This window comes from Ochotona princeps, chromosome 10 (assembly GCF_030435755.1).
Source record: "Ochotona princeps isolate mOchPri1 chromosome 10, mOchPri1.hap1, whole genome shotgun sequence".
Classification (NCBI taxonomy): Eukaryota; Metazoa; Chordata; class Mammalia; order Lagomorpha; family Ochotonidae; genus Ochotona; species Ochotona princeps.
This window is the reverse complement of record NC_080841.1, coordinates 20,875,339-20,889,236: the sequence shown is the minus strand read 5'-3', so window position 1 is coordinate 20,889,236 and position 13,898 is coordinate 20,875,339. Positions and strand designations below refer to the sequence as shown.

The following is a 13,898-nucleotide window of genomic DNA, read 5'->3' as shown; positions in this document are numbered from 1 at the left end:
GCTGGGCAGAAAGCCATCTTCTAACACAAACCAGTCCTGGGAATCTGCAGAGCCCGTGGACGCCCCCTGGTGGTCGTGTGCGGTTCGGCCCGAGAGTCCATGTGGCACCCTCGAGGACCAGCACCAGTGAAGCCACAGAGCCGAGACCCTGGGCACATCCTGCCTTCCTAGCAGAGAGAGCTTCCTCTGCCGATGTGCCTAGCATGGCTCTAATTGGGACGAGAGGCTCTGGCAGCAGCTGCCACAGCATCCTTTCCAAGTCACCAAAGTAGTGCAACTGCTGTGACATCTACAAGCTGTATGACCTGGCCATTTAGCTTTTTAAAAAATGTATTTATTTATTTTTATTGCAAAGTCAGATATACAGAGAGGAGGAGAGACAGAGAGGAAGATCTTCCATCTGATGGTTCACTCCCCAAGTGACCACAACGGCCTGAGCTGAGCCGATTCAAAGCCAGGAGCTAGGAGCTTCTTCTGGGTCTCCCACACAAGTGCAGAGCCCCGAGGCACTGTGCCGTCCTTGACTGCCTTCCCATGCCACAAGCAGGGAGCTGGATGGGGGAAGCAGGGCTGCCAGGATCAGAACCGGCACCCATCTGGGATCCCGGTGTGTTCAAGGCGAGGACTTAAGCCACTAGGGCACCGCTCCGGGCCCCCATTTAGCTCTGTTTCTTCACTTCAGTGATAATATTGGCTTGACACCGTTGTGGTGATGATTCACTTGAATAAAGGCAAGTACATTTCAATCCAACACAAAATGGGTCCGAGGGCCTTTATATGTGCTCAGCAGCTCCTTGCTGTGGCCTGGGCAGGCTTCGACTTCCCACAGGATCATCTGCCCTCTGAGCCCTAAGGGGCTTCCCCACCCATGGAAGGCTGTCTCCCCAGGCAACTCCAATAACCAGGTTACATCCCTTTCCTTCCATCCACTGGGAGGGAGTTAGATGCGACCTCAATTTGCCTACATCAAACAGTGCATCACCGACAGTGGCAACAAGAAATGAACTCCTGTTTAAACTGTACTCTATGTGCCAGGCACACAGGGAGCCCAGGTACAGGAAGATGAGCAGGTGTTTTTGTTTCCATTCTACAGAGAGGCAAGCTGAGGTTTACACAGGTTGCTATTTCTCCAAGCGTGTGCAGAACCTACCCAGTGCAGCTCAGGAGCAGCAGAGGCCTCCCTGGCGTGGACGGGAAACTGCTGCTTTCATAACACTGTACACTGTGAACAACTGAGTCAAATTGCAACTGCCAAAAGCACAGTGCAGGACGTTAGTGCAGCTCCCTTTGCCTGGACAGTCTGAAGCTCAACAGCAAATACTTAATGCCTCTTTTTTTTTCTTTTAAAAAAAGATTTACTTATTTTTATTGGACAGTCAGATATACCGGAAAGAGGAGAGATACAGAGGAAGATCTTTTGTCCACGGATTCATTCCCCAAGTTCAGCAACGGCCAGAGCTGAGCTGATCCAAGGCCAGGAGCCAGGAGCCTCTTCAGGTCTCCTGTGCAGATGCAGGGTCTCAAGGCTTTAGGCTGTCCTCGGCTGCTTTCCCAGGGCACAAGCAGGGAGCTGGATGGGAAGCAGAGTCGCTGGGATTAGAACCAGTGCCCAAATGGGATCCCAGCATGTTCAAGGCGAGGACTTTAGCCGCTAGGCTGCTGTGCCCGGGCCCATACTTGATGCCTCTTAACTCAGTCCTTCCATAGTCATGAACAATTGAATGATCAATTCCAGCCCGATTTTCACTGCAGAGCTCTAACGGAGAACACCCAGAATTCATTATTCTCCCTGTGTGCTCACTTAGTTGCTATCTCTTACTCTGCGAGACTTTTAGATTTCACAGACTTAATGACATAGAAAGATTATCACTAAAAGCTTGGGCAACCTGGGAAGGGTTGCCACCTCTGGCGTGGCTGCCTCCTATCGGCCCACTTGCCCAGAGTAGCTAAGACGCCTGAGGACACACACCTCCTTAGCTGGGGTGTAGGGTGGGGGAGTCTCCAACTGGATCCACACCGGATATTGATGTTTCCGCTAGACATGAGGCTCTCCACACGACTGGTGGTCACAGGCTGGATCTGAAGGGAATGTTCCTAGAGCAAGTGTTCCAGGCAGAAGTTTAATTAATGTGTTTATGTAAAGGCTGAGTAACAGGAGGGAGAGACAGAGAAGTCTTTCATCACTCCCCACATGGCTGTAACAAGCGGAGCTGGGTTAGGCCCAAGCTCAGAGTCTGGAACGCCACCGGGGTTTCCCGTGTGAGTGGCAGGGGCCAGCTACTTCTGCTATCTTCTGCTGCTCTCAGGTCAGCAGGGAGCTGGGTCAAGAGTGGAGCCGCTGGTCTGGAACCATCGTCCGTACGCAATGGCAGCCTCACAGGTGGTGACACAAGTCCACCACAACATCAAGCCTGAAGGGCCTGAAGGTTTGTTACTATCCGGCTTTAGGAATTCCAAGATGTCACATCGGTTCTATTTGGTTCCATTGCTCAAGCAGGTCATTATGGCCAGCCTACTTTCAAGAGGAGGGGAAGGAGGCACAGCACTAGATCAGGGCACTCATTCTCTAAGCAACACTGTTGGTTTTTTTTTTCTCTGTAAATATGAAAAATGCAATTTTGATACAAATCTATTTCATGAAAAGAAAGACTGCAGAGGCTGGGATTGTGGCTTAGAGGGTCAAGCTGCTACCTGTGACGCCAGCATCCCATATGGGTGCCCATTTGTGTTCTAGCTGTCCCATTTCCAGTCCAGCTTCCTGCTCATGCACCTGGGAAAGTAACAGAAGATGGCTTAGGTGCTTGGGCCCCTGTCACCCACAGAAGAAGCTCCTGGCTTCAGACCAGCCCAGCCAACGCCACTGCGGCATTTGGAGAGTGAACCAGCAGATGGAAGATCTTCCTCTCTCTATCTCCCTCTCCTTTTGTAACTTTCCTTCCCCCCCTCCCCCAGTCCACTTTATGTATTTCAGGGAGCCAGGGCATTATGTGCCACAGGAAATCCAGGAAGGTGGTCACCTGCAGCTTCTGGCTGAGCTGCTGGAAGAGCCACTCTGGGCAGTTCAGAGAGAGCAGAGTTCCGTGTGCCTGAGCGCTGTCCCCGCCTGCACTGTGCACTTTACCAGTGTAGGGCTGCAACTCTTTCCAAACATAATTTTTTTTTAAGATTTATTTTTTTTATTTCAAAGTCAGATATACAGAGAGGAGGAGAGACAGAGAGGAAGATCTTTCGTCCGATGATTCACTCCCCAAGTGACCGCAACGGCCAGTGCTGCACCAATCCAAAGCCTGGAACCAGGAACCTCTTCCAGGTCTCCCACGCGAGTGGAGGGTCCCAAGGCTTTGGGCCGTCCTCGACTGCCTTCCCAGGCAACAAGCAGGGAGCTGGATGGGAAGTGGAACTGCGGGGATCAGAACCGGCGCCCATATGGGATCTTGGTGCATTCAAGGCGAGGACTTTAGCTGCTAGGCCACGGTGCTGGGCCCTTTTTTTTTTTTTTTTTAAGATTGTGTAAGAGGCTTGTTATCAACCTGCACTATCATAAACTCTTTAAATGTTTTGGGGTTTTTTCTCTAGCTGATCTATTACAGTTTCGTATTCCAAGGACAGTAAATCTTGGTTGCTATTGTGAATGTTTTCCATTTTGATTCACCCTTTAATATTTTAAGGTGCTCTTGGGGTGTGTGTGTGAGAGGGCTCACCTGTGCTGCTGTAATGGCTAAGATAAGAACCCCCATCACCCCGGAGAGGCAGCAGGCAATGGCTAAAGCACCCACTCCCTCCTGCTCATCCGGGAGACCTGGCCTTGGCTCCTGGCTCCTGGGCATTTGGGGAGATGGTATCCTTCCCATCACCTCTCAAATAAAACAAGAAAAAATTGAAAACAAAACAGAAAACATTTGATCTGCCTTTCCAATAAAAAATAAGTAAATCTTTTTTTAAAAGGAAAAAAAAAGCTTCAACTATGAAAACCTGAGTTTTAAATGGTTAGTGATATGGGTCAGCTAAAACAGACAACAATGACAGGGCCAATCATGAACTCCGCAAAGATGCCGGCTAGGGTGAGGCTCTGGGAAGGCTGGGAGCCTCTGGCCTGTTTAATGTTGTCTGCTTGAAGGCATGCTGACTTCAGTAACTTTCACCTTGTCTGCTGAGATGTTATTGCTTTTAGGATGAACAGCTTGCTACCAGTGACCACCCTGCTATTGCGCACGTAGCATGATTTTTGTACATTTAACTATAAAAGCCTTGCTTCGCCTTCCCTTGGCACACTCTCCTGCGAGATGGTTGCCGCCCTGCTCCACATGAACTCACTTTCCTTGAAAGGTTGCAGACTCTGAATTCTGATTCACAACAGGTTAGACTTTGAGACGGACAACAGAAACAAGGATTTATAATGGATGGGTAGAAAGCACTGGATGTGGAAATAACTAACAGCCAATTTCCTGGATTGGCAACTTGTGAATATTTATTATTGAAGACAAGAGTGTTCAGCAACTTCCAAAGCACTTAATATCAGTTAATTAATTATTATTAATAATTTTACATCACTTTTGTAATAGTTGAGGCTTATTTGTGAGTTTCCAATCCCACAAAAAACAAAATCCTGTGAAATTTTTGGTTATCTCTGACTGCATAGTTGACCACTTATCCTAGTGGGGTAGAACAGTTTACAATGAGACACAACACTTTGTACATATTAAATATGAATTCCTATTGTTTCTTTACTTTTTCTCCTTAAACATGCCTAACTTATTCAGACTTTATTACAGTTTTTAAATTTCCATTAGAAACCAACAAGACATGATGGTGTAGTGTTTAGCCTGTAAGTGTGTTTCTTCTCTGGCACAGTTACTGAGCCCCAGTTGCCTCTCCTGCTGTTCTAAGGTGGCCTTTGCCGTTTAGACTGGCAGCGCTCACCACAGCCGGGCAATGAGTTGGACGAGGTACCTTCTGGGCCCCAGCCAGTGCAGCAGGAAGCGGGGAGAGGGCTCTGCCATTACAGGTGCCTGACTAAAGCCAGGCAGAGCAGAAGCTTTAACTCTGCGTTCAGAACATGCATTATTACAACCAGGAGAATACTCAAAACTAGGAAATCAGGCTAAGTGGTTAAGGAGTGGCCGCACAACCTGCTAATGTCATGTAAGAGCAGCCTTAAGAAACTTGCTCAGCTGTCAGCTCCCTGGAGGGTGACGCTTGACGGAGTGAGCACTGCCAGGGCTTCCTCGCCTGCGCTGCTGCCCCGTTGGCCTTTAACCGACTGTATGTCTCCCTCTCCCCCAAACTACAAAAAGCAGCCAATTCTTTAATTTGATTACTTGATTTTGGTTTTTTTTTTTCTTCCTGGTTCTCTTACTGCATACATCTTTGTCAGAACTGTGTCTTTTAAGTTGATGTGAATTTTTAGTCTTTGTAAGCCAAGCAGGAAGGACGACATTTCCAGTCAGTAACCAGTAAGTCACTGATTGAATCTGCGTGTCATGCCGAGTGTTAAGAGAAGACTCAGCAGCGACTCCAGGACAGGCTGGCGTTGACACTTCACTACCATGAGGAAGATCGGAGAGAAACCCTGCTTTGCATGTTATCCATACTAAGAGCTGAAAAGTTAGACTTTTTCTTCTTTCACAGGATACCACGGACTCATCCCTGACATTGTGTGTAACTGTTACGTGCTGGAGATTTTAAAGGAAGACAAGTCATTTGCGATCATCTAAATCCTTGTAATATTTGGTCACTAGGTAGCAAATTTCAGCTGCTCATTTAACTAACAGAAGCACACAAAATAAATAACAATTTGTGACAGGATGCTTGTGTTAGATTCATGGTTTTTAAGAAAAATTTCCATGAAAATGACTCTGTCTTGAACTCATTACAAAACAAACATACATGTGCTGTAGGGATTATTCAGAACTTTAAGTGCATACTGAAAAAAAATGTTTTATGGAATATATAAGAATTAAAAAACTATCTCTGCAAACACTTATCTTGAGGCATTTTATAAATACTATCAGAAACAACCTTACCTTTTATCTAGGAAATAGATTCTCTGTTTTTAAAACCCTTTATCAAGCATTAATTATATAATTTGATAAAATTTAATTATTTATTAACAGATTTTTCCTGGACTTTGTTAGTTGATTATGTGGCAAATGACACCAATTATATCAGGGAAGTCAGTGGTAGGCCACTATCGGCTACTTTCAACTCATCAGAGATTTCTGCTGAGTAAGAAAACTTGTGTCCTGCCAAGACTGCCTGAACTCTACCCCTCTTAGTCTTACTAGTGGGGCCTGGGGCTAAGATCCAGACTGAATTCCAGGCTTTGACCTTGCCTAACTTCTGATGTAAATAAATTAATTGTAAAAATAAATGTATGGGGCTAGAGCGGTGGCGTAACATGCTCATCATCTGCTTGTGATGTCCCCACTTCTGGTCCAGCTCCACTGCCTGTGGCCTGGGGAAGCAGTGGAGAATGACCCAAAGCCTTGGGACCCTGCACCCACGCAGAAGATCTGAAAGAAGCTCCTGGACATTTGAGGAGCATGATTTTTGTACATGGAAGATGGAAGAGATCTGTCTCTCCTGACTCTGCAAATCTGCCTTTCAAATAACAATAAATCTTTCAAAAAGTAGTGCAATTTAGAAGTGGGTTTCTGGGACTGAATCTTGGCCTAGTGGCTTACGCCGTTGCTTGTGATGTCAGCATCTTACACGGGAATGCCCGATTCCCAGCTGCTTCACTTCCCATCCAGCGTCCCTCCACTGGTGCACAGCCACCCAGGGAGGAGCGCAGCCACGGTCCCCTGGTCCCAGGATGCAGTCACTCACTGTCACCTGCTCTCTGGAGAACTTGTTTACTTTGGTTGTCTTTTTCCCCTGATCAAAGGTCTCTGCTTGTCTTTTATGGGCAATATTTTGTGATCTAACCTAAACCTTACACTTTATAGCTGAGGAAACAAATCTAGTACTTAACCCATCTGGCCAAAGTCACTCTTGTACAATCTGTTTTCTATACAACCAAGCTGGCATTTACCTGCTATTTCATATGGTCTTGTGACAGATACTGTGGCTGTTCCTCCAGGCCAGGAACTCTAATCCTGCCCAGAGGTCTTTGACATCCCAATTGCCTTTATTGTATTATATAACCTAGCTACTGTCTGCTTGCTGAAAAACAGTGAAGGTGGGATTGGGCTGGTTAGTGAGTGTTAGGATAGGGGAGTGTTTTTATGGAAACATAAGCATACCTTGGAGATATAAAATATTACTAAATTTAGAAAATATACATTAAAAATTTTTATTTATTTTTATTGGAAAGGCAGATCTACTGAGAGAAGGAGAGACAAAAATTTTCTATCCGATGGTTCACTCCCCAAGTGGCCACAACAGCTACACCTAAGCCAATTCAAAGCCAGGAGCCAGGAGCTTCTTCCAGGTCTTCCAGGCAGGTACAGGTTCCCAAGGTTTTGGGCCATCCTTGACTGCTTTCCCAGGCCACAAGCAGGGAGCTGGATGGGAAGTGGAGCTGCAGGGATTAGAACTGGCGCCCATATGGGAACCTGGCATGTTCAAGGTGAGACTTTCGCCACTCGGCCACGGTGCCGGGCCCAAATCTTTTTCCTTGTCAAGCTATGTTCTTGAAGGACAAGAATTCACCAAGCAGAGGAGTGGATGAGGATGAAGAGTATTTCAGGTCAACAGATAGGACAAGTTCAGACAACTGTCCACGCAAAGTTGGAAGAATGTCAGGAAGGGAGGCTTGCGGGGAGGGCAAGGCTTCCTTCCATGAGACGCAGAATCACGGTGTGAATGAGAATGGGGAGTCCGCCTCAGATTCTCCCTAAGAGACCTCAGCAGGTGACAGTGTGGAGGTTGGACTTGAGGCAAAACTAAAAATCCAACAGCTGTGAGTTTAAAAATAAGGAAGGCCTGAAATAGGACAGGAGTACTCAGTAGACATAAGTAGTAGAAATAATTTTCAGAAATGATTTGGCACCCAGGTGGGTGACGTGTTGGGAAGGTGGGATGAATTCTCGGAATCATACATAAACTGGCTTAGATGATGTCATACTCTGAGGTAGAAGAGAATTAAGTAAGCAGGGAGATTTGTACTTGAGTTATGGTAAAGCCAATCTTTAAGTACCTGAGTTTAAAGATTGGTGCTTTGCTGAAAGACTCTATAGCTTAAACCCAAAGCCAGGGCTAGCGAGACTGAGGAGGGAGCAGTGGGGGGTGATCCACCTGGGGTGCAGTGGGGGTGATGGCTGCTCCCAGGGTTGACCCCACCTTCCCACCTTCCCTGGGACTGCTCCAGCTGACCCTTCCATCTCTAAACACTAGGCAGGTTTTTCTTTTTCCTCCCATAAACTGTACCCTGCCCCGGTGATGTCTTCCCTGGGGTCTCCCACTGTGTGTTTGCATCAAGCCTTGACCTCCAGCTCAGAGGTAAGTAAGATTGAGACCCATGTCTCCAGCAATGTTTTTTTCAAGAGTTTCATCAAGATTTTTTTTTAAGATTTATTTATTTCAAAGGCAAAGTGATTCAGAGACAGACACATAACACACACACACACACACACACACACACACACACACCCCATCTAGGAGAACAGAAAATGTCAAGTGCCTTGTCAGAGGATGGAAAGCAGGACAGGTTGAACCACTCTCCTGACCAAGCTTTGCAGCATGTTCCTGAGCCCGTGGATGCTCTAAGGTGGACTTGGTCAGCTAACAGAGCTTAGACTGTTTTTCAACCCGGGTGCAACAAAGCTGACAATGTCTAGGAACTATCAAAATCACTCAAGTAACACCCTCGGAACACTCTTCCCATCAGGGTCGCTAAGGCATCATCACATGACTGTCCTCCTATCCCCAGGTGCTGACGTAATCTAACAGCAAGGAGCAGGGTCCTCCCCCTCTTCCCCTGCAGACACATGAGAAAAAGAAAGAAGAAACAAACTGAAATATTTGTCCCTCCCACCTTCCTCCATCCTCCCCATCCTCACAGGAGACCTGCATGGGTGTGCATTTCTCTCAGCTATGAAACAACGTTAAGAAGTAAATTAACACACACTCACACGAGACAGAAAGACAGAGAAATCTCTTCCATCCATTAGTCCACTACCCCAGGCTGAGCTGCACTGAAGACAGTAGCCCGGGACTCCATCTATATTGTCCATGCAGGTGACAGGGGTCCCAAGTGCCTGGGCCTTCATCTGCTGCCTTTCCAAGCACAGTATCAGGACGCTGGGGCTCCCACTGGCACTCACATACGGGATACAGAAGTCCCAAGCCAGAGTTTAATTCACTGTGCCACCATGGCCACCTTTCCAGCCACTTTTTAAGAGCAAAGAGGCAGTTGGTATACAACAGTTATTCAGGGACCACGTGACAGATTTGTGCCATGCTGTTCCAGTTACACTCAGGACTGGCACTGTGAATTTAACGTAACTTGTTTCTCTGGAAATGTCAAATTTGTAGATCAGACATCAAAACACTGACCTATTAATGTACATGATGTTGCATCCACTATGGCCCTTAAATGCCCTGCTCATTGATGGTAATTCCCTTTTTGTACTCATTGTATTGTTTTCTTCTCACTTAGACCAAAATGGAAATTAAAATGTAAATCATGTTGCTGCAGAATAACTTCAGATCCTAAAAGAGAAAACAGTTTACATGGACCCAGTGTGTGTGTGTGTGTGTGTGTGTGTGTATATAAAATATATATATATATTTTTGTGGAAAGGAAATGAAAGAGATCTCCCATCTGCTGGTTTACTCCCCCAAAGTCAGGAGCTTCTTCCCACACGGTGCAGAGGCCCAAGGACTTGAGCCATCCTCCAGTGCTTTCCCAGCTCATAAGCAGGTAGCTGGATCAGAAGCTGAGCAGTTAGGTCTCAAATCGGTGCCCATATGGGATGCCAGAACTGCAGACAGAGGACTAGCATGCTACAGCACTGCGCCAGCTAAAGGGATCTACTTAAAAAAAAAACAACTCAACTCTTTTTTGTGTGTGTGAAAAACAAATGGTTCTACTCTAGAATGTCATAGTCTGTGTGCTTATTTCATCACAAATTTTCATGCTGAAGGGACTCAGAACTCTTAAACAAACCATGGCATGACACATACCTATGTGCAAAGTTGGTTAAAACACAGTCTTTATTTTGACAGGTCCATTTAAAAAAAATCAAAACCTAAAGACTCATTACAACAATATGATCTTCCACTCAAAGGAGAACATAAAGAGTGACCTTGAACATGACGAGAAACACAGAGAACGTGTGGCCATGTAGGCTGGAGTTCTGCTTGCTGAGTTGGTCTGCACTGGCATGTAGACCTCCAACTGTGCAACCGAGTCCACCAGCAGCTCCAGCACGGCCCTGGCGGTATGTGTCCACTGTGCACTGCACCTCTGTATCCAATGCTCGACATGATTCCCGTGGTCTCAGACTGTATGCCCTGGAGAGTCCACCCCAAGAGAAGAAGGCTGCTGTCCATCTTAGAAGCCACTCCCACACCCCATGCTGCTTCTAAACTAGGGACATGATTGTGACCCCATGGAGCCACTCTACAGTGGCCCTTGAACCATGACCCATCATGGCATGTTCAGGGGTGTCGGGTCACTCGTGAACAGTGGCATATGGCATAATGGGGCATAAGGTCTCTGGAAAAGTTGGTGTTTTTTGGCTTTCTGTCTATTATTCAGCTCAGGCTTCTCAGAGCCTTAGGCCCTCGTCTTGACTGCCCACACACCCTTGGACCCGTCCAGACAATTAGAACAGGATCTATTTTTGTTCTTCACATGTACTCAGGACTCTGGCAACAAACCTGAAAATGCCCATTTTCAGACCAGCTTATGAATTCAAAATGTCTCTCAGAAAGAGGAGAGCAGTTGGCATTGGCAGGTCAAGCTGCTACCTACAAAGTCAGCATCTAACATCAGACCACGTTCAAGTTCCGGCTGTTCCACCTGTGACCTAGCTCTATACTTAAATGCCTGGGAAGGCCACAGAAGACGGCCCAACTGCTTGGGCCCCGTCACCCTGTGGTAGGCCCCCGTGGAGTTCTAGGCTCCTGGCTTTGGCCTGAACCACACTTAGCTGCTGCAGTCATTTGGGGTGGGGGTGACCCAATGAATGAAACACTCTTTCTCTATTTCTCCCTCCCTGTGTCACAGTGCCCTTCAAATAAATACATCTTTAAAAACAACAACAAAAAATAGGAGACATTGCTTAGAGCGATCAGTTTTGGAATGGGAGTACCTCTGATACCTGTATGAAATTGTAATGGTTCTCTTCCTAGGTGGTTTTACGGTCCCTTTGTTCATTTATGCTGTTTTCTCTATCATACACTAAATTCTGCCCATATTCCTCTTAATTTACTGTTATTAACAAGCACCTTCAACCTATTTGTGCACATGTATGTATATGCACATTTATTCCATTAAGTCTTATGGAACTGCTATACCCTGACCACTGCTAATCTTTGAAAACAGGTTTTGACATGGTTGGAGTTAGCAAAATCTAAACTTCAGTTTGCTGGATGTAACACCTTAGAGGTATGGTAATTTAACAGCTAACAAGAACAACAATAACAAAAATGTGGCCCCAACCAGGCATATTGTCTCAGTGACTGCACTGCCTCCTACTTAACTGGAACAGCCTAACTTGTAAAAGATGACTTCGCTCAGTCCAGAATCATCAAGCCAAACAACGAAATACCAGAGCATTTTCAGTTGGGAATTCTACAACCTCCGTGTCCCCAGTAACATGTACTCTTACCCAGCGCCCGAGATACTGTGCGGAGCACCAGTGAAAGACGGTGTCCCAGCCCCTGCTGTCAAGAAACTCACCACTTTCCATGACACCAAAATATATAAATAACAAGATACTAAGGGTTAAGTTTCAGATTGGGGCAGAGGAAAATGTTAGAAGACATTTCTAAAGCCCTTCTGAAGTCTTAAACTGATTTCTAATCATAAGGGCAAAAAAGCCAAATACAAGTGTGCACTGAGTCTAAACCAGGTCAACGGGAGAATCCAGTGTATCCATGGTTCTGGATACAAGCTCCCTTTTCTCCCCCTACAAACAGGAGCTACAGGTCTTCCAGGTCAGTTAAGTCGACGGCCACTTTGAAGAACAAGGTGTCATCTTTGATGTAGGTGTTCTTGGCATGCTCCAAAGTGGAGTGAGCCACAAAGCGGGGACAGCCAGTGGCAATGTTCATTTCCCCATCAGGTCTTTTAAAGCTGCTGCTGTTGGGGTCAGCTTTGAAGGTCTCCATAATGTGGTTTTTTTGGCCACTCTGGTCCAAGAGCATCAAGGTCACCCTCTGCCTGAACGGCCACTGCAACAGTGAGTCAAACTCCCCACGCATCACCACAAAGTACAGAGACAGGTGAGTCCCCTTGCCGGACCCGTCCCCGTTCAGGTATGCTCTGGCACACAGCCGGTAGCCACAGCGGCTGGTGTAGAAGGGCTGGCTGAAGATGGACACTGTGTGCCCGTCCACTGCCTCCTTCTTCTTCCTCCTGTAGTCAGTCACCTTCCAGATGAGCTTCCCGTTGTAGCAGGCACCCTCCAGGAGCTTGAAGCGCTCTTCATTCTTATTCAGCTGGGCTTTGTGGATATTAATGTGGGCATCGTGTTTACTGGTCTCCCCTTCTAAAACAACTGCGAGACAAGAAAATGAGATCTCACGAGCCTGGAGATGTGTCCACACGGTTTTCCCCTGGTGGGATTTCATTGCGTGAAGAGATCCCACACAATTCTGACGTCCTAAAGATGAACCGAATTCAGTGTCCACGGACAGACTAGACTGCATCTGCTGGTGCCACTGACTCAGTGAATATCGTGACTTGGCAAGCTGGCATCAAGGCAGCTCGAAGGAGTACTCAAAGAGGAGGGCCCTCAAGCACAGAAAGGGAAAACACACAGGACTCACCGAGTGGGAACAGCAGGAGGAGACCTATGGTTTTCCAACCAGAATGCTTTTAAATACTGAAACATACATTTTTTTCATATCTCAAATAATGGATTCCACTGCACTCTTCCTTTAGCTTTCTTATTATTTACCCCTCTGCTTAAAAGTTTTCACTCCTTGGGCCCAGCACAATAGCTTAGTGGCTAAATCCTCGCCTTGTATGTGCCAGGATCCCATATGGGTATTGGTTTGTGTCCCAGCTGCTCCACTTCCCTTCCAGCTCTGTTTGTGGCCTAAAAAAGCAGTAGAAGATAGCCCAAAGCTTTGGGACCCTGTACCTGTGTGGGAGACCCAAAAGAAGCTCCTGGCTCCTGGCTCCTGGCTTCAGATTGGCTCCTGGCTCCTGGTTTTTGCAGCCACTTGGAGAGTAAATCAGGGAATGAAAGATCTTTCTCTTTGTCTCTCCTTCTTTCTGTAACTATGCCTTTCAAACTATTGCAAAGTCAGATATACAGAGAAGCAGAGATAGAGAGGAAGATCTTCCATCCGATGATTCACTCCCCAAGTGATGAAAATGGCTGGTGCTGCGCCGATCCGCAGCCAGGAACCAGCAACTTCCTCCAGGTCCCCCACATGGTGCAGGATCCCAAAGCTTTGGGCCGTCCTCGACTGCTTTCCCAGGCCACAAGCAGGGAGCTGTATGGGAAGTGGAGCTGCGGGGATTAGAACCAGCGCTTGTATGGGATCCCGGCGCATTCAAGGTGAGGACTTTAGCTGCTAGGCCACGGTGCCGGGCTGAAAAATGAATAAATCTTAAAAAGAAAAAGTTTCCACTCCCCTTTCTCAGAATTTCCTGACCTGTCTCTAGCCCTGGATCAAGACCCTCCCTCAGCCTCCTCCACCCCCAACCTGCCAGAGCAGCCAGACTTCTGCTGTTTTTTCGAAAACAATTTCAGCCATTATTCATTCTGGAGAGA

General features: G+C 46.8%; 1 protein-coding gene across 1 annotated transcript in view; it reads right to left on the bottom strand.

Moving 5' to 3' along the window:
- Positions 1–10,140: 10,140 nt before the first annotated feature.
- Positions 10,141–13,898, bottom strand: part of TRAF5 (TNF receptor associated factor 5) — a 43,000-nt gene continuing 39,242 nt past the window's right edge. Inside the window, exon 11 of the mRNA XM_004578670.2 lies at positions 10,141–12,671. Within this exon, the coding sequence (XP_004578727.1) occupies positions 12,094–12,671 (578 nt within the window). The 3' untranslated portion in view covers positions 10,141–12,093. The remainder of the gene's footprint in view (positions 12,672–13,898) is intronic.